Below are 20,899 nucleotides of genomic sequence, written 5' to 3'. Positions count from 1 at the left end.
GATTGCACCAATCTTTTATCCATATCTGACAGCTCCGCGGTGTCTCGCCCTCCACCTGGGGGCTAATAACACTGTTCTGCTTCAGATGATGTACGAGATTCGAATACAGTTCTAGTTTTTTAGGTCAAATCATTTCTTTTTGGAATTTCTGCTCTGACTTTCTGACGTTCTCGCCGTCAGTGTCGAAGGCATGAGTCAAGATTCAGCGTTTATTACTTGTTACATCTCATATACACGAGTCGAGTACACAACTAGTGCAATACTTTGGTTTTGGTTTCTCAGCATTGCAGCAACAATAACAAGCTGAATCATTAGGAATAATCGCCCTATCCAACCAGTCTACAGTACCAGCCGTATACTTGCCTACCTCTCTACCTGTGTGTGTGTGTGTGTGTGTGTGTGTGTGTGTGTGTGTGTGTGTGTGTGTGTGTGTGTGTGTGTGTGTGTGTGTGTGTGTGTGTGTGTGTGTGTGTGTGTGTGTGTGTGTGTGTGTGTGTGTGTGTGTGTGTGTGTGTGTGTGTGCGTGTCTCTCTCTCTTTCTCTTTCTCTTTCTCTCTCTCTCTCTCCCTCCCCCCCCTCCCTCAGGCTTCTAGAACTCTTACATGTGAACTCCATGCCAGAGGCTTCTATAGAACATGTGAACCCCATGCCCGAGGCATGTGCTGCCACATGACTCTTAGGTTTCTATTATGTACAAGCAGCGCTTTCATAATGTACAGTAGATGTTCGACGCAGGTCTAGACATTAAATAATAACGATGCATCATCATTTATAAGATTTTGATTTGAAGTTTAATATTAAAAGCTCTTTCACAAAATGCTGAATACAAAACATTCTGGCCCATAACGACATGCCCAAGATATGGGGCATCGGGGTTAAGTAAGTAATTCTATTACTCAAGTAAAATTGCTTTTAATGGAACCTGTTTTCAGAGTAGAGGTTATATTAAAGGTTCTGTGAAACTATGCCTGGGCATGAAATATCCATGAAATGAGAAAATTAACTCAACCAAATGCACTGTTGGAAAGGTCTTGTTCTGGGGACTTGACCTCCACACGTCCTACGCAATTCTCCCTCCAGGCTCCCAAACTGTGGAATAAACTCTGTATTGCAGTCAGAACTGCACACTCACTCCCGATTGTACATGATAGTCTGGAGACTCACCTCTTCAGACTCCACCTCACCCCCTAGCACTCACCTCTTCAGACTCCACCTCACCCCCTAGCACTCATCCCTCCCTTCTTGTTACCTTTGTTTGATTGATGCTAGGTTACTATGCAGATGCAAATCTTAGTCAACTGTTCTTCTGTTTTGTTTCTAAAAACAAGCCCCATGCAACCCGCAATATTTGCAAGAGACTTTACAGAAGAACAACCCCAAAGTCACTTCTAATAAGCAGAAATGGCAACACTGCTACAGACATGTGACCAGCTTGACAGGAGAGAAAGTAAAAATTGATTTGCAGAAATAGTTATAATTGTAATTGTGAAATCAGCTGCACAAGTAGCATCATGTTGGTAACAGAATCGCAACTAAATCTCAACAACAAACAATCAGTCAATGAAATAAATGAGGCCTATATACCTTATACCAGTGCTTCCCAAACTGGGGGTCCCCAAATTATTTTTGGGGGTCCCCAGATGATTATTTTCATGTGCAACATTGTTTTCTCACTCAACAGTAAACAAACCAACATACAGTAGTACAGGGTATCTACACATTTCTAAAGTTACAATGTAATTACTTTTAAGACCTTTTTAATCCCGAATTGGCTAAACTGTCCAATATTAAAAGTTGAAAAGTTGGGGAACCCTTGTCTTATACGATGAATTGAAGCTCGCTTCCTTTTGCTTCTGCATATTGTTCAGTGAATCGGGCAGCGTTTCTTTTGTGTCCATTACAAAAGTAGGAATTGTAAAAAAAAATCCCCAAAAGGTAGAACATATTCAAATCAATAGAGGACAAAGTACTCACATTTCCACTATTTTTTAATTGGCACACACCAATAAACGAATGCTTATGCGTTTCGGCTATGAGCCTTCATCTGAGCATAGAACCCATAAGTTGATGTGCTACCTCTTTTTCTAATAGTTTTTTTTGTGTCCCTTCTCTATTTTGTAGAATCCCCAAGTTGGACGCTTTTGCATCTGGCCCTTTGTAAAGAAGTCTTCGGTTGTCTCAGAGTTGATAAACCTTGGCGTTTGGAGTGCAGCTGCTGCACTCTCATTTCAGCTGCTCATTTCCGCAGCTATAGCTTGTTGATTGTCATCACCAGTTTGGTTTAGTCTTTTAATGGAGACATTTGTTTCGGTGGGTCTGTTGGCCACTCTGCCGCCGCAGGCAGCAGCTGTACTGTTGCTTGTTGAATAGTAAACAGTTTAACTTGGCGGAGAGAAATAGGCTTGCGGAGTAAATAGGCTGACAAAGTCTGGCAATGGTCTGGCACAAAAACACAATCTGGTACAAACCACAATTATGTTTATTGAACAAAAACTAGGGCTGCGTTCTGAGCTGGACTGGCTAGTACATTACTTGAGTAAATGTACTTTGTTACTTCGCACCACTGGGAGTTGGAATGTGTTGCTTTTGACTGGCTGATGAAGTTACACCATTGGTCGGCCAGTTGGCCTAACAACAAGCTATAGCCAATTGCCAGAGTCCCTCCAGGCTATGGGATAGGCTATCCTCTTAGAGTGAGAGTATTTCATTCACGTTCGCCAGATATCTCAAACTCAACAAAAAAAATATTTATAGTGCTGTACAAGCTCAAAAACAAACAAAACAAGAACGAGGGAATAAATTAGCAGCCGAGAACAGATAAAACAGAACAAATGAACAAGGCATTACACAAATGGAATACAGAAAGAGAAAAAATGTGCAATTCAGCATTATGCTACACAGTAAAGGCCAGGGTTTACCCAACACTGTAGCATTGAAAGCCAGGGAGAAAAGGTGAGTCTTTACTCTTTAATAGGGATATAAAAACCTGTAGTGAGTGGGTGGGCAGAACAAATTGTGGACCTTTTCTGGATCAGGTCCCACCGTCTCCAAAGTGTCCGCGGCCCACCAATCTGACCACTAAACACGACAGCCGTGCATTGTCAGAGCATGTTTATTTTAATCGATTGTGCTCCAGCTCGGCTCAATGGAACTAAACGTGGCGTACTTTACATTTTTATTAACCTGTATCACGATGTAAACAAAATGTTCAACACCAGAGGGAGCTCCTCTGGGCTTGTTCCCACTAGTTTCGGCACAAACATGGGGGGGGGGGGGGGGGCAAATGCATTCTACTATACCACCACCAAAATGTATAATGCCCGACCAACGGTCACATTGAAAACTGTCCCTAAAAACATGGCTGTCCTCAAATTATCATTGGACTTTTGTATCCCCTACTAACTTGCCCCCAGAGAGTCAAACAACGTGCCCTCTCAGCGAGCTCCAGGAGGGAGTGCTGTGTGAGTGCCATCCTCTTGCTTGCAATATCCTCACTCACCACTAGTGGGCCCCGGTCCATATGCTGTGAATCCTTCAGTGTATAGGGGCAAGCTGTTCCAGAGCCTGGAGCCGGACACCACAAAGGCTCGGTCACCTCGGTTTTGTTTTTGTTTTTTCGTGAAAAAAGTTCTGGCTGGGGTGTGAGGCTATATACAGTACATTCAGATCGATGCTGTCGGACAGACACCTCTTTTCTCCATATTCTAACTTTGTGTGTTTTTTCCGGAGATTAATACCCTACTTGATCATACTACAGCATCACACAGAAGCATCAAAAGTAGCAGATCGACAAGCTCGAAACGAGACGCGTTTTGAGCTTGTAGATCTTCTATGTTTGATGCTTTTGAATTTGAATCCTGAAAAGTAATAGTTTTTAGACATTTCGGAGGTTTCCACCTGACAGAGGCGATATACTCGAATGCCAGCCTGTTAAGGGCGTGTGCGAGGCGTGTCTGAATGTATATAGCCTTACACCCCAGCCAGAGCTTTTTTTTTGCTCTCTGGGCCCCCCCACCCCCCACCCCCCCCCCCCCCCAGCCGCCAAGCCTTTTCATAAATCGCAAGCAATCCCAAAACAATTATTGTCATCAGTAATTGTGTATCGGTTTGAATAGCACACGCCCAGGAGAGAGGAAGAGAGAGAGGCGTGCGAGCAGTAGGCCTACTTGCAGTCGCTTCACGAACACACTAATTGTGTTCCAGTCTACGCTATACGCCATCATGATTGATAAAATGACAGACAGTCCCTTTATTCGTGCTGGTGTTCATAGCTCCCGTATAGTGACTTTGCAAAATTGGATTTGAAAATTGCATTTCTCTTTCTGCAGAGGTGCACAACGACGACAAACAAAAAAAAACGTCTATTTCCAAATGCTTGAAAAGCTTCTCAACCGTGGCTGATTTGCATGTGACCTGTAAGTCTTGAAAGCCTGTTATGTTGCCGACAGCTCCATTGTACCTCCATGCAAATCAACACGAACAGGCACGCACGTCTTATTTAGTCACATTGGTATTCATGATCGGGTACAGCGACCGTGTATACGAAACTACTGAACAGTGATGGAAGAAGTACTCCATGCCAAGAATTGGCATCAAAATATACTTAAAGTATCTAAAGTTAAAGTACAACAATGTTTGAAAATAGCCGATCTACAAGCTCACAACGCGTCGCAGCTTGTAGATCGGCTATTTTCAAATAACCTATGTATAAAATATGGCTGAAGTGGTTAATGTATATGGTTTATAGTATAATGATGTTGTTCTAATGCAGTGACCGGTACTCATTTTTGACTATCCAACATAAATGGATAGAGGGTGGATAAATGGATAGAGTGGTTAAAATGATGGTAATGCTACTTTGAGATTCGATGTTCTAATCGATCCAATGTAGAGTTATTATGTAGTCACAAGCTCCCGTTAATACTTTTCGTTAAATACAGACACTTAACCACATACAAAAGTGGAGATACAAGCTTTCTGTCCGACAGCAATGATGCATGTTTTCATAGTCATCTCAAGAAGAAACGTTTAGGGAAAACAAATTTAGGGACATTTCTGTAAATTAGGCCACACACCTAATTAGTTAAAACCTTGTAATTATTAGTCATTTGACTTTTAATGTCCAATGGTTATTATGGTGGTAGAAAAGATATATTTAAAATATAGATTAGCAAATCTATGGTAATGACATCAATCCATTATTTTTTTTAAATAATTCTGCATTGTGTAGGAACTGGTTAGTTATTTACATTAAAGTGAATGCAGGGGAGAAGAGATTCACTGAGTGTCGGTTTCTTTTCAATATTAATTGTGCAGCTTCATAAACATTTAACGTCACTGACCCAAATTCCGCACACATCTAACAATAACGATAATACAGCTGAGAGAAAGCAGCGTCTGACATCTTGTTTTGTTCTTTTCTGCACACAATGAGTCACATACAGGCGTTCCATACAGTACTGTATCTGCGGGGCGATTCAAGTAAAATGGAAACACAGCAGGGGGCAAATTTAGCTTTTTATCTTCAAAGGAAGAGCGTTTTGCGATGGTAAGAGGTTGTGTTTGTGTACAGACAATCTGGGAACCCATTTGTAAAAAAAAAAAGAAAAAAGAAGTGCCTCTGGGGGCACCGCCTCCTATATTTTGTGTAAAACAGGAACTTGGTTTGGCTCCTCCCCCTTCTTAGTCCACTTCCTACTCCTCCTGCTGCTATCCCATAATCCAGTGGTTCTCAACCTGTGGGTCGGGACTCCCAAGTGGGTCCCCACATGATTTTTTTTTTTTGGGGGGGGGTCTCCAGATGACGGTGAAATGACATTTTAAGGACTTTTAAGACCTTTTTAGTACCTAAAAAATTAAAATAACTATATTGGTATAGTAACTGGCCAAATTGTCAAATAATATGAGGCAAAAATAGCAGATCTACAAGCTCACAACGCCTCGCAACGCGAGGCGTTGTGAGCTTGTAGATCTGCTATTTTCACAATATGTATCTGTGGAACTGCTGCTTGTCAGGGTGGGGGTCCCCAGTTCGAAAATGATTATTTTGGGGGGTCCCGGACTGAAAAGATTGAGAACCACTGCCATGCCATGACTCTCTCCATCCCTCTCTGTCCTCGGCAGCTCACATTGCCTCACTTTTCACTTTCAAGTGAGTCCATTCTGCCATGTTATCTTCCCATCTTTTTCTTTTGTCTCCCTCGTCTCCTGCCAACTTGAACGGTGCCTTGCAGAACGGTCTTTGCAGGGCCTGAGGATCTGGTGATGTGGCCTAGCTTGACCACCTCGGTTTTTCGCTTTGCGTGGGCCGATGGCTTGTGCTGATCTTTTGCCGGACATCTTTGTTAGTTACATGTTATTCCTACTAACAACAACAACGCTAAGGCAGTGGTGCTGTCAGAGACATTAGTATACAGATGACACGGTCGGCCGGGGAATAGAACCAGGCAAGTCTTCCTCCTATAATTTGACAAACCTCTGTAGTGCATGGGTGCGTGGTGTCATGGTGAGGCCAAAATTGTTCTGCCCAGTTCTCCTCAGTGGCTGGAGCAATTGATCTGAATTTGCACACAGCCATTGACCCTTACCATCTGTGCTGTTTATTAGCGTTTTTGTGTTCGCTGGCTCCCGGGTTGCCAGATCATGTGCGCATATCCCCCCACGGGTATGGTGTAGTTTTTTTTATAAACAGCTAAAGTCGTCCATCAAAATGAAAACGGTGTCAACGTCACTTTGTCAACTCAGTGTCACTTATAATGTGATTTGATTCTTCACACTGTGTTTCCTTGGAGGAGGCAGTCTTTGTGCTTTGGCTCCCCCGTCATGCTCACCCTGCAAGGCGGAGGACAGGAGAGCATGCGGCCGGCCAATGGCCTCTTAAATCGATAAGGCAACTCAGCTTTATTTACAGGTGCATAAAAATAAAAAGATAAAAAGTGGGTGACACTGTTTGTGTGTGGTAAAAGCTCCATCACTGCACTTTCAAAGAAAGGTGGAAAGAGATAGAGAAAGAAAGAAAGAAAGAAAGAAAGCAGAACAACGGGTCAGATATCAACATGGCTGTGTAGATATAGATAGACCATTATTGATCATCTTGCCTTCGCCCGGCTGAGACAGAAGGGGAATAGTTTAGAGCAAAGGTTGACATAGTACGTGCGTCACCACCAAAGTTCCAAACTTTTTCCTCCCGCTGAGGTCAAGGTGCGCGGAGGAAGCGCTTACAGCAAGCTGTTCCACCTCATTAGAATCATCTTATCGATTCTTGTAAATTGGAAAGCGATAAAGCTCCGCCGTCCTTTAAACAGTGGATCAGGGAGGTGATGACCTCACTAAAGTTGGGTCTGCCGTGGCCGTGGGTCTCCTCCTGCGGGGCTGTGGGGGCGTGGGCCCGTGGCATCAGGCCGGCCGTTCTACGCGGCACTAGACCACACGGTCTGGTGGTGTGTGGGGATGTGTCGGTTGGTGCGGCCATAGTGTGGGAGGCATTGCGTCGGAGCTTGGACAGCAGGGGCGCGGCCACTGCGTTGTGATTCAAATCAACAGCCAATGAAAAAAAGGGGGCGGGATCCACATGCAGTGGGTGTTGCATGTAAATAGGAGCGATGGGAAGCAATTTCCCCTTGAGAAAGTGCGGCCGCCATTGTTGTGTACTGCTGTTTGCCTCTCGTCAGACTTTTTAGACGAGTTGCACAGCTCTCACACCGGTAAGAGGCGTGTCCGCTCAGATTCTGAGCGTAAGTTACATCCCGCCCACAAATACCAGGGCTCTGGCCCAGAAGCTCCTCGCCACTCCCGTTTGTATGTGAGAGCTGGCGAAAACTTTTGGGAACTCAGATTAGTGCGGCCGTACAAACATGGTGCTCAATAAACACAACTGTAAAAAATATATATATTTCATCTTATCACTCCCTGTCTCTGCCTCTCAGGTAGAGTGGCAGTTCTCAATCACTAGAATGCAAGGAAAGAGTCCCTTTTTCTGGGGCAAACATCACGCACGCGTAACAGTATGTCACACTGCTGATCCGACCGATTCCACATTACGTGCATTTGAGGCTCACTGACCGAGCTGTTCATTAGTTCTGTGTTTACATGGAGGCAGCTCCGCTCCACTGTCATGTTACACCACACATTAGACATGTTCCTAATACTGATGAGAGGAAGATGGAGGAAGCGGGGGGGCGGGGGAGGAGAGGGGGATGAGGAGGTACAGGGGAACAGGGCTGAGGGAGATCCAGGGAAAGAAGGAGGTGAATGAGTGCATCGGAGAGAGAGAAAGAGAGAAGAAGAGAGGAAGTGTTACAGTGTCAGGGATGATGATGATGGGGGAAGAAAGAAAGCCAAGAGAGAGAGAGAGAGAGAGAGAGGGAGAGGGGGGGGTGGAGAAGAGGGGGAGAGAGAGAGAGAGAGAGAGAGAAAGTGATTATGATATGTATGTAGCACACATGCATGTGTATAATCATGTGCTCACAGGCACGCAGTAACGAGCCACACTGGGGCCTTCATTGTTCATGTTGGTAATATGGCTCTGCATGTTGAGAGAGAGAGAGATGGGGAAGAAATGAGGGAGAGGAGGAGAGGGATAGAGGGACAAGAGAAAGGGGAGAGGGGGAAAGAGATAAGAGAGGGGGGACAGAGAGAAAAATATCATTATCACTATATTGCTTGTTATTCATTATTGTTAGGATGATGGTTATTCACTTGCTGTCTCTGTATACGCAATCTGGGAACCCGTCGTCAAAAAAAAAGGAAAAAGAGCGCCCTCAGCAGTTTTTTTTACCTTTGATTTGACTCTGGGAGGAGTGATTAAGTAGAACTATGCCAACTGGAAACCGGGGTTTTGGTCTGCCCTCAGCCCTTCACTTCCGGTGGTGCGCCTATGTTTTCATTCCCACTAACAGTATTTCTCCACGGAACACTAACACCACTTCTCCCAAAGAACACGGATCGTTTTGGTTGTAAGCCCACTTGTTTCTATGATGAAAGAGCAACTTAAAATGTTACTAACTTTGCGTGTTTTTTCGGCTTTGAGGACGCTATTGTTAAATGAGTTTCGGTTTGTTTCCGGTAGGAAGCGAGCGCACAGATGTAAATCCCGCCCCCTACATTTGATTGGGTAAAGCACGGCCTGCTTCCTGATCTGAAGGCCCGCCCACTTGTAGGCCAACGTGCATAGGTTCTCAACGGGGCTCCCGACAGATTCAAGCGCAGCTCTGAATCTGTTCTTGAGAGATTACTGTATACGTAATGTTATGACTTGTTATTATATGTATGCTTTGGTAATGTAAAATATGTTTTATCTTGCTGATAAAGCATTTAGAAATTAAATTAGAGAGAGAGGGGGGAATAGATAAGAGAGAAGGGTGAGAGGGTGAAAAAGAAAGAGACCAGAGAGAGGGGGGAGAAAGAGAGGGAGAGAAATAGATAGGAGAGAGAGAGGGGGGGAGGGGTAGCACAGTTTGTACATATTGTATTTCCTTACATCTATTGTTGTCAATACCACGGGGTGTATTGTATAATATTGTATATTGAAGCTTTACTACGCAGAGAGGGATTATGAATGATCATCCACACCGATCGTCCTCGAATCCCAAACAAGACAAAGACTCTCACTGTTTGTCTTTTCAGATCATTTGGTTTGTGTTGGAGTCTCACAACTCCCCCGTTTCCCCCATAAAGCACGTTCAAGTTCCGCTTCAGACAAACTTTCCTTGTTGACGTTGCATTGTCAGGGATTTAGTGCTGGAAGGGGCTCTGCTCTCATGGAAGGCAGTAGTGGAAAGTATCTAGAAGTTACTTTACTTGAGTATCAATACTTTATGCTAATGTAATTTACTCCATTACAAGTGTTGGTACTTTTAAAAGTAACTTGTTATGTTAATACGGCCATTAAAAAGTATTCCGTATGTTACAGGATTACCTTCTGAGAAAAGTAACTTTTTATTATTTTTGCATTACCGACGATTAAAACCGCTCTGCGAGGAAGATTGGTATGAACATAAAAAGATTGCAGCCTACCGGAGTGTTGTGGGGCTGTCCCGGAATTCACCAAGGCTAATTTACATTGACGTTCTCCTACTTTTTTCACCCAACAAATCCAAAAATAATGTGAATACATACACAACCGTACTAAAGGGCAACCTCTCTGTCTTCTCTCAATCTCTGCCATGATGTGCAACACATTAATGTAATAAAAACAAGACCTGTAATATACGCTCAGCCATGTGGCACACCAAAAGTGGTGACCCATTGAATGGAATGATTATGCAATCACCACAGACCGCAAGGCATCGGTCACCAATTTTCGTGTAACATCCGTGCAAGTCTCCGTTGACAGAGACGAGCTCATTCATTTATCAGGAAACAGCGCTAATAAGTTGGATGGATTTTCCTTGTCCTTTGTGGCAACATGCAGCAGATGTGCTATTTTTGAAAGATGTTGCATAATTGCATTATGCAATACTTCGGTACTTTAGTAAAATCTTCAATACAGGACTCTTGTAACAGAGTAGCCTATATGTCACCATTGTACAATTTGCTACTTTCACTTAAAGGACAACTTATTTTTTTTACAACCAAGGTTTAGGTTTTAGATTGTAATTAAAGTAAATAAAAGATGAGTGTTAACATTTTTTAATGTACTGCTTTCTATAGTTTTAGCAATTTTCGCAATCGTTTTTACAGTGGGCTGGGGCATTCTGTCCGGTGGCTAAATATGTCTTTTTTTTACACAATAACCAGGCGTTTTCTTTATTATTATTTACAGTAGCTCTTACAGCCCTCAATAACTCACATCTGGCCATCAAAGACCACAGGACCTTTTTTATTGTGTAAAAAATACATATTTAGCCACCGGACAGAATGCCCCCGCCCACACTGTAAAAAAGGTCGCAAGAATTGCTAAAACTTTAGAAAGCAGTAAATGAAAAAAAAAGAACACTCATCTTTTATTTACTTTAATTACAAGCTAAAATATAAACCTTGGTTGTAAAAAAACAAAGTTGTCCTTTAAGTAAAAGTAAAAAAAAAAAAAAAAAAAACTGAGTACTTCTTCCAACACTGATGGGAAGTCTTTGCATTGACTCTTTTGTTTGTTCTTTTGGCAACTAGCGTGTTCTGACGCATAAATCTTTAGTAAATCTCCCAGATGTAGATTTTCCAGAAAGATGACAAGCTGAAATCTCTCAGGATTAGTGCGTTTGAAATGCATACGGTTGCTGTTTTTTTCTCGCATAGAGATGGCTCCGCTGCGCGTGAAAGCCCCATGTCTTAGCTGGATTGATGCAGGGATTATTTTTATCAATATATTTCACAACTGCTATGCATACGTAATATACAACACATCTCTGTGACTATTGATTTCAAGCGGGGTTTTATTTTTTTCCTCTCTAGTATTGACCTCTCTCAGGCATGCGTGTGCTTTGAAGAGGGTTAGAGCCCCATGTGTTTGCAGAGTTCGCAGCGCCTGCCTGCCTGCCAGCCTGCCCGCAGCTACTGTATGAGTCTAACCGTGATTTATAAATAAATCTACACTGTGTGTGTTGTATATAATCAATCATTGTTGGCTGAGTTTCATTTTAGTTACCGTAGCCGATTTGGAACGAGTCATGAGCCAATACTCTCGACACTACTCGACAGACAGACAGACAGACAGACAGACAGACAGACAGACAGACAGACAGACATCTACCTGCCTACCTACCCCCCCCCTCTCTCTCTATATATATATTTCTCTCTCTCTCTCTCTTTCTCTCTCTCTCTCTCTCTCTCTCTCTCTCTCTCTCTCTCTCTCTCTCTCTCTCTCTCTCTCTCTCTCTCTCTCTCTCTCGCGCGCTCTCGCTCTCTCTCTCTCGTAGATTTTGATTATTATTACAAAACCACTTCAGCCATATATGCATTTCGGGCCATTTGAAAATAGATCAGCAGATCTACAAGCTGACAATGCGTCGCGATGCGACGCATTGTCAGCTTGTAGATCGTCTATTTTCAAAAGATTATTATGCATTTTGTACCTTTGCGAAATGGGAATATTCTGCATAATGAGTACTTTCTAGTTTTGGTACATTTTGATACCAATACTTTTGCGCTTTTACTCAAGTACATTTTGAATTCTGGACTTTCACTTGTAACAGAGTATGTCTACATTGCAGTATTGATACTTTTACTTAAAGTGAACCAAAAAACAAGTACTTTTTCTACCACGTTTAACCTTTAGGTCAGAGGAGGAGGATGTCTGGATGGTTCTTGTGGATAATAGTGCCGCTGTAGAAATAAGAACAGAACAAAAAAAACATCCATTCATGCGAGTCTAACCTGCACAACATTCAGCTCTTATAGGTGGCCTGTGGGCTGGACGTAATTGTTTCTTTCCATGGCTGTGACTGATTGTGTGACCGTTGCACTCTTCTGGTCGCCGTGTACGTGACGTGTTGTTATTATAGCTGAGATTACAGTTATATTCTAAACTTTAAAAAAAAGAGGACTTTGACAACAAAGTTACATCTTGTGTCCAGAGGGAATAAAGGCAGCGTGCTCTGTCCACAAATGAAACAAGTGTCACCTTTATACGTTATATCTAGTGTGCTGATGCAAGCCCCCCACCCTCTCTCTCTCTCTCTCTCTCTCTCTCTCTCTCTCTCTCTCTCTCTCTCTCTCTCTCTCTCTCTCTCTCTCTCTCTCTCTCTCTCTCTCTCACACACACACTTTAAAATGCTGTTATAGTTGTTATACTTATTTCCTAAAATGTCCAAGTCAGTGTCGTGCAGCCACGCCCCTGGGCACTTAAGTAAAAGTATCAATACTGCAATGCAGAAATACTCAGTTACAAGTAAAAGTCCGGATTTAAAAATGTACTTGAGTAAAAGTACAAAGGTATTGGCATGTTCACATGTACATAAAGTACCAAAAGTAGAAAGTACTCGTTATGCAGAATGTCCCATTTCACAAGATTTCAAATGTATAACGATCTTTTGAAAATAGCAGATCTACAAGCACTACGAGCTTGTGGATCTGCTATTGTGAGTATGTAGAACTGCTATTTTCAGATGGCCAACATGTATATAGGGTTGAAGTGGTTATTGTATGTTTTGTAATAATAATAATCAAAATCTACAAAGTAGTAACTAAAGTTTTCAAATAATTGTAGTGAAGTAAAAGTACAACATTTGCCTCTGAGATAGTGGAGTAGGCTACAAGTAAACGTATTGGAAATTGGAAATACTCAAGTAAAGTACAAATACCTCAGTCAAAAGTGTACTTGAGTACAGTACTTGAGTAAATGTACTTAGTTACTTTCCACCACTGGTTGTGAAGGTGGTCTGTATACACAGGGTATACAGGTGGTGATTATGTGTTTGCCAGTCTGCTCAGGCTCACCACATTGGCATGCTGCGCTGTCTGTCTGCCAGGCCACACTCCTTCTTCTTCATGGTCGATGTGAAGCAGCCGACCCCAGACCCCAGACCCCAGACCTCAGACCGCAGGCAGGGTCAGCAGGGTCCATTCCCAGCGTGGTAGATCTTCTCCCATGACGCAATCACCTGGTTCCCAGAGGTAGTAGGTGGATATACGTGAAGGCGCCCGGCCCACTTCCACTCCTTTCCTTTCCAGAACGCCGCCAGCTATATGCACCTGTGGACAAATCCTCCGGGATGGAACGGAGCATCTCTTTGTGCCGCCTTATTGCAAGAGTGTTGGGACTTATAATGATAATAATATATGCAATTTATCAGTGGTGGAAGAAGTATACTCAGATATTTTACTTAAGTAATAGTGGCAATACCACAATATAACAATACTCTGTTACAAGTAAAAGGCCTGTGTTCAAAATGTTACTTGAGTAAAAGTACCAAGGTATTGGCATCAAAATACTGAAAGTACCAAAAGTGAACGTACTAAAATGTTTGAAAATAGCAGATCTACAAGCTCACAACGCGTCGCGATGCGACGCGTTGTGAGCTTGTAGATCGGCTATTTTCAAATAGCCTAGGTATAAAATAGGGCTAAAGTGGTTAATGTATACGTTTTATAATATGATCATTTATATCTGCAAAGTAACTAGTAACTAAAGTTTTCAAATAATTGTATTTGCCTCTGAGATGTGGAGTAGAAGTAAAAGTACTGAAAATTGGAAATACTCCAGTAAAGTAAAAAATACCTCAACATTTTACTTAAGTACAGTACTTGAGTGAATGTACTTAGTTAATTTACACCACTGCAATTTATATAGAGCTTTTATTGATACTCAAAGTATCAATAACTAGTTCAAAGTCTAAAAACTAAGCAAAGAAAAACATGAACATTAAAAGGCAGAAAGGGGGAATTGAATTACGCTATAGGTGGGAAAGCGAGTCTGAAAAGGTGGGTTTTGAGGGAGGCCTTGAACAGGGCAAGGGTAAGATGGGGGCGGCTTTGATGTGAGGTCTTCAATCTGCCTCACTGTTCTCAAACTGCAATGTTTGGAGGGGCTGTTTTCATTGTATTGTGCATACAGGATTATGCCAATCACGTATCAGGGCTTTGTTGTCACACTGTTAGGTCTACAAGGTGTGAACACAATGATGCGTGAACCTATTTGATGTGTCCATCGATTAAGTTTGACTGACTTTGCGGGCATATTTGTTGATTTATAGCCATAGCTGCAGCTGTAGACGGAGCTATATTTGATCTATTCATGCTTAATATGAACTTGCTGCATTAATTGAATGATTTGTAGACATGTGTCACTTTATTAGGTCACTTTATCCAGGCTAAGTGATCGTTTAATTCCATTGTGGATGTCCAAATGGAGGGCTGATCTGGGTACTAGTAAAGCTCCATGTACAGGTATATATGTCTTTGTAGTAGTTCATTGATCAGGCACCGGTGAAATTAATTATAATTTGAAGTCGGAACCCAAATGGAACAGGGAGCTACGCACGTGTGTGCACTCACACATGCTGCAGGGCTGTTGTATTCAGGCTATACTAAGTCTGTAGTCTGTTCTCTCTGCAGAGACAAGTTGAACATGAACCATTAGGATGCATTCCATGTCATATAGAAAAGGGGGATACCTGCAGTGGTGGAAAAAGTACTCACATTTTTTACTTAGGTAAAAGTATCAATACTGCAATGTAGAAATATTATGTTACAAATAAAAGTCTGTAAGTCAAAATGTACTTGAGAAAAAGAACAAAAGTATTTGTATCAAAATGTACTTAAAGTACCAAAAGTAAAAGTACTCATTATGCATATTGACCCAAGTTTTTCCAGGTTTTCAAAAACATCTTTTGAAAATAGCAGATCTACAAGCTCACAATGTGTCACATCGCGACGCATTGTGAGCTTGTAGATCGGCTATTTTCAAATGGCCGAAATGTATATAGGGCTGAAGTGGTTATACTGTATGTTTTGTATTAATAATTAAAATCCACAAATTAACTAGTAACTAAAGTTTTAATTTTAGTGGAGTAAAAAGTACAATATTTATCTTTGAGTGTGGAGTAGAAGTAAAAGTACCGGAAATTGGAAATGCTCCAGTACAGTAAAAAATACCTCAAAACTGTACTTGAGTACAGTACTTAACACCACTGGGATACGTGTACGTCTGTATATGTCTTTCTCCTCATCCATAGTAGTGCCGTTTAAAGCGCAGACATACGCGTACAGACGAAGAAATTACTTCTGTAGTCTCATAGACAAACTCCATTGATCAGGCACCAGGTGGTTGTTAGCACACACATGTCTGCACAGCGTTATACCACACAAAGGCTTCACTTGCTTGTATCATGTATGAGTGAGGTAAGATGAGGCTCCAAATCCAGGATCAAACCATTCCGTCTGCTATGAGAACTTATTTGGTTTCTTTCGGCAGGCTGGAGGGGACAAAAAAAACAGAACAGAGACTTTCTTTTGAAGTCTCTGCCGCAGCCGTTAGTCACTGATGGTGGTTCAGCGCTGTGAGGCATCATACAGACAGGAGAGTATATATACAGGGCCTCCTGGTTCATCCACACTCAGCATCTTCCAGATGCCACCAGCAGGCCCCATGGTTAGGAGGCTCTTAATCCATTAAGACCGGGAACGGAAACTGTGTCATTTGAAGATTCCTTTGGCTATTCAAAAATAGCAGATCTGCAAGCTCAGAGCTTGTAGATCTGCACTTTTTTTTTTTTTTTTTTTTTTTTTAAATGTGTGCAAAAATTTGAATCTAATATGTTTAAAGCGAATATTTTAAACTCTGATCTGTCCTTCTGGGGGGTCCCTAGAACAACATATTTTGAGATGGGGGGTCCTCGTCCAAATACATATAATTTTTGGGGTCCTTGACATGAAGAAGTTGGAGCACCATTGCATGTAGCAACATACTGTTAGGATTTAGAAAACATTTTTGTATCTGACACCGGACCCCCATCTCAAAATGTTTTGTTCCGGGGATCCCCTTGCAGAAGCAAAGATTTGAGTTACAAATGTTCTCTTTAAAAATATATATCTTCAAAGATTTGTGCACATTTTCAAGATCTTTCAAAAATAGCAGATCTACAAGCTCATAGTGCGGCACTCGGTGCCGCGCTATGAGCTTGTAGATCTGCTATTTTTGAATATAGCCAAATACATCTAAAATGGCACAGATGCGTTCCCGGATTGAATGGGATAATAACTCCCATGTTTGTCTTGAGCTTTTCCCTTTCATCTCGTATGACGCTTCCCCCGACTCCTTTCGCCGCATCGCGTTTCTGAGACGCAGCTCTATAGCAAGGACAGCATGTAGTAATGATGTAGATTAACACATTCACTGCCATTTATTAATTCATTCATCTGCCGCTGCCAGCGGTTTTACCTTATTTTGAGTCTTTTTGAGGATCCACCGATGTTTTTTTTTCAACCCGGATGTAAACAAAGGTAGTTATGATCATGTAGGGCGTCGATTTACAAAAAAAAAAAACGGAAAAAGTTAGAATAGGAGATAAGAGGTGTCTGCCTCGACAGCAACAATATATACTAATACTGTTGCTAACTAATACTTGTATGTCTATAAAACTGTCTTGTATATCAGCTATTTTTGCCATGCACTTTTGCATGACACTGTTGTGCGACAAAGTAGGGCATTAATTCACACAAAAAACAAAGTTGAAATATGGTGATACAAGGTTTCTTCCCGACAGACAGTGTAGATCAGGGGGCCGGGACCTTAATTTTGTACACAATTGTATACAATATGTAATGGGGGGGTCGCGCTGCTTCATCTCTTTCTCTCATAAGGGGTCCTTGGCCTGAAGAAGGTGTAGATTAAAAATAAAAACGAGTCCTATTCACTCGTACCGTATCCCCCCCCCCTCCCTCCCTGTGCTGCATGCGTGCGCTGCATCCTCTGTGGATGTTGATGTCATCGGTGGGACTGGAGTAAACGCAGCTGTTTTTCCTTTTGATCTGCGGAACAAAGCACAGGAGCGTGTGAGAGAGAGAGAGACAGAGAGAGAAGAGAGAAGAGAGAGCGGTGAACTGTTGCTCCCCGCGGGGCTTTGAAGGCTGTTCCATGCATTGATGTCACCATGTCACCTGGGTAATCTAATGTGTCACCGACCGACTCATCCGGTGAAAACCTCTGCAGAGCGCCGGTCCCTGTGGAGCCTGTCTAATCGTCACCTCGGTGCGTTATGTGTCTAACCAACCACCAGTGATGGAAGTACTGCAAGAAGTACTCTTCCACTCCGCCAGTACTAAGCAATGATTACAATTGTACTGAAGTACAATACTTGTATAAATGCACACACTTACTTTCCACCACTGTTAACACATTCTGCCAGGTATTAATTAATTAATTAATTCATCCGCCACTGCGAGCGGTTTGACCTTATTTTGAGTCTTTTTGACGATCCACATAATTATATTTTTCGATGCGGATGTAAACAAACGATGTCTCGTGGAAAATCGAGCATCTCTCCTTTCCACCGGAAAAAAATCCCCCATTGTAACCACGACCGTCCGTTCTGTAGTTATCGACAGTTGAATATAGGTTGTTTTCATCAAAAACGCAATCTGGGAAAAGAAGATAAACGTATTTTTATAAATCTGCAGTGTACCGGGGGATTTTTTTTTTTTAAAGGGTCTACACCATGAATTTTAACTTTTTCTTCATTTTTGTGTGTTTTTGGTCTCCCCCACCTCTCTTCTGTTCCAACAAATACCCGACTTCGAGCATGCAGGCTTTCATAGGCTATCTGTGTTTTTTATGTAAATTGGTCTGAAAACAGTCCGTCAGATTTGTTCCCCCACCCTACGTCACGTCTGGGAACAATTCCTCCCGTTTTTCAGTTCTAACCAAAAAAAAAAAAAAAAAAAAAAAAATGTTTTTCATTTTTATTTTTATTTTAAATTTTTTCTTATTATTATTTTTTTACTTTTTCCACACAGAACCAGGACATGACATGCATACAAACTGGCTCAATAGCGCCCCGTGCCAAACAGGACAATGTGGTATTGCAGGTGAAAGTGCTTTATAAGCCAGAGAGAAGTTAGTTGGAATGAGTATATCTGAGGCTTGCTTTAGGCTCAAACCTTTTGAAAAACGTTTGAGGGACATAAACAATATGATATCAAATATTATTATTTTTTTTTAAATTCATGGTGTAGCTCCTTTAAGTCCTTTTTCTGGAGGTCAAAGTAGCATTCATAGGTTGCGAAGAGCGCCCTCTAGTGTATATTCACTAAAAACACCAGATGACAATGACGTATTATTACGTCATTGTCAGTCAAGCGTTGGATTTGAGATGACGTAATATTACGTCCACGGCAGTCAATGTGTTAATGACTGTAATTAATTAATTATTATTATATTAATTAAGTATTAATTAAGCACTCGTTCTTAGTCTTATTCTTAGCAAAACAGACATGAGTTGCAGCTGTACTTGGACCACTCTACATCCATTTCTTAGGCCTCTATTACTATTCCCTCTATTTAAAGGTAGGGTAAGTGATTTGCGTTGGTTAAAATAATTGTTAAATAGCTCTATATTCTGATAGTACTCATTGCTATAGAGTGTTTGTTCAGTAACAGGAGTCTCCTTGTCTCTCCACCTCTTTATTAAACAGAAAATGCATTTTCGTTTCAGTTTCAGTTTCATTTCCAATTTTATCCAACCAGGACAGAGAACTCAATCAGGATATAGATTAAACAAATGAAATTGGAAGTGATGACACTAAGAAATGAGCAGACAAAATTGGAACTGGAACACTATATAAATTAAGCTTAAAAATGGGTACTTTCACCTGATTGGCTGAGATTTTGACACCTACCGAAAAATGTATTTTCTGTTTATTAAAGAGCTGGAGAGACAGGGAGACATCTGTTACTGAACAAACACTCTATAGCAATGATTACTATCAGAATATAGTGCTTTAACCTTTTAACAAAATACTTTTTGTTTTAACCAAAAAATATCACTTACCCTACCTTTAATGTTTATCTGCGGAGCCGAGTCAAACTACACAGTATGTAATGACTACAATTCCAAGTGGGGGTCCACAGTTCACATGATTATTTTAACACACACACACACACACACACACACACACACACACACACACACACACACACACACACCTGATCCTGTCACTCTGTTGTTGTCCCCCCCCCCTAGGTGGCCCAGCTGCCTCTGTCGGTGAGTGACGGGCGGTGGCACCACATCTGCATCACCTGGACCACCAGGGACGGCTTCTGGGAGGCCTACCAGGACGGGGAGAGGCTGGGCACCGGAGACAACCTGGCACCCTGGCACCCCATCAAACCTGGAGGAGTCATCATCCTGGGACAGGAGCAGGTGTGTGTGTGTGTGTGTGTGTGTGTGTGTGTGTGTGTGTGTGTGTGTGTGTGTGTGTGTGTGCGTGTGCGTGTGCGCGCGCGTGCGTGTGCGCGCGCGTGCGCGTGCGCGTGCATATGTGTACAAAAGAAAGAAAGTAATATGATGATGTTGATTTTTAATGTATGTTTCTGATTGGTGAATATTAGAAAAAAAATAGAAACCATGTTTCTATTTTTTGTCCACAACTTTTGACCTGCTTGTCCCGGCCGCTTGTGAGTGGCGTCACTGGACTCGGGTGAGTGTCCTCGTCCTTCATTGGAGTTACTCAGCTCCACTGAGTTACTCAGCGTTTTTCAAAATAAAACCTCTGGCATGAGTTTTATTCCCCCCCAAAAAAGAAACCTCCACACTATAGTGATCATGACGTCATATTAGGAGAGCGGCATCGGCTAACCTGATTGGCCAACCCAAACAGCAAGCCTCATGGATTGGCCAAGCTTTGCACCACATGTGTGCCGCTGTATAACAATATAAGTGACAGCGCGCACCAATAGCTGTGTATTCCTGTACAGAGCAGTACTGAAGCCAATATTCTTACATCAACCTTTTTACTGTTGAAATGTTACGGTGGACACTGCACCTGAAGGGAGCTCCAAAGAAAGGTATACTCGCTGCTGCTGTAGTAGTGAGTGAGCAGAAGCTGTACTCCTTTTTTGGGGACAGCAAGAAGGACATTGTCCAAATTGATGTGCATGTCTTCAACACAGTGTCTTTGCGCTGGAGTAAGTTGACGTCAGCGACACCTGGAAGAGGAGAACGTCCTTCCATGCGTGATGGATACACAGCTGTACTGGTAGAAGATACCGTCTACATCTGGGGAGGACACTGGGGAGGGGAGTACTGCAATGTGCTTTATGCATTTGATGTCGACACCCACAGATGGTTGACACCCAGGGTTTCTGGGACTGTTCCAGAGGGGAGGTACTACTACCCCTCAGCCTGTGTCTTGGAGAAGGTCATGTTTATCCATGGAGGATTGGCCCAGCTGACTGGATGGACTAGATTGACTAATGATATCTACAAGTTGGACACCAGCACAATGGTCTGGTCTTTGATTAACCCCA

General features: G+C 42.2%; 1 protein-coding gene across 1 annotated transcript in view; it reads left to right on the top strand.

The window, feature by feature from the left end:
- The window catches only part of nptx2a (neuronal pentraxin 2a), a gene marked incomplete at both ends in the record, with an annotated part of 49,099 nt that overhangs the window by 21,674 nt on the left and 6,526 nt on the right, over positions 1 to 20,899 (top strand). The window contains one exon of the mRNA XM_084070809.1: positions 19,614 to 19,793. Within this exon, the coding sequence (XP_083926935.1) occupies positions 19,614 to 19,793 (180 nt within the window). The remainder of the gene's footprint in view (positions 1 to 19,613; positions 19,794 to 20,899) is intronic.

The sequence above is a fragment of the Gymnoscopelus microlampas genome (assembly GCF_963454915.1).
Source record: "Gymnoscopelus microlampas genome assembly, chromosome: 11".
In the NCBI taxonomy this organism is placed as follows: domain Eukaryota; kingdom Metazoa; phylum Chordata; class Actinopteri; order Myctophiformes; family Myctophidae; genus Gymnoscopelus; species Gymnoscopelus microlampas.
The sequence above is the reverse complement of the archived record's forward strand: the minus strand, read 5'-3'. Positions and strand labels throughout refer to the sequence as shown.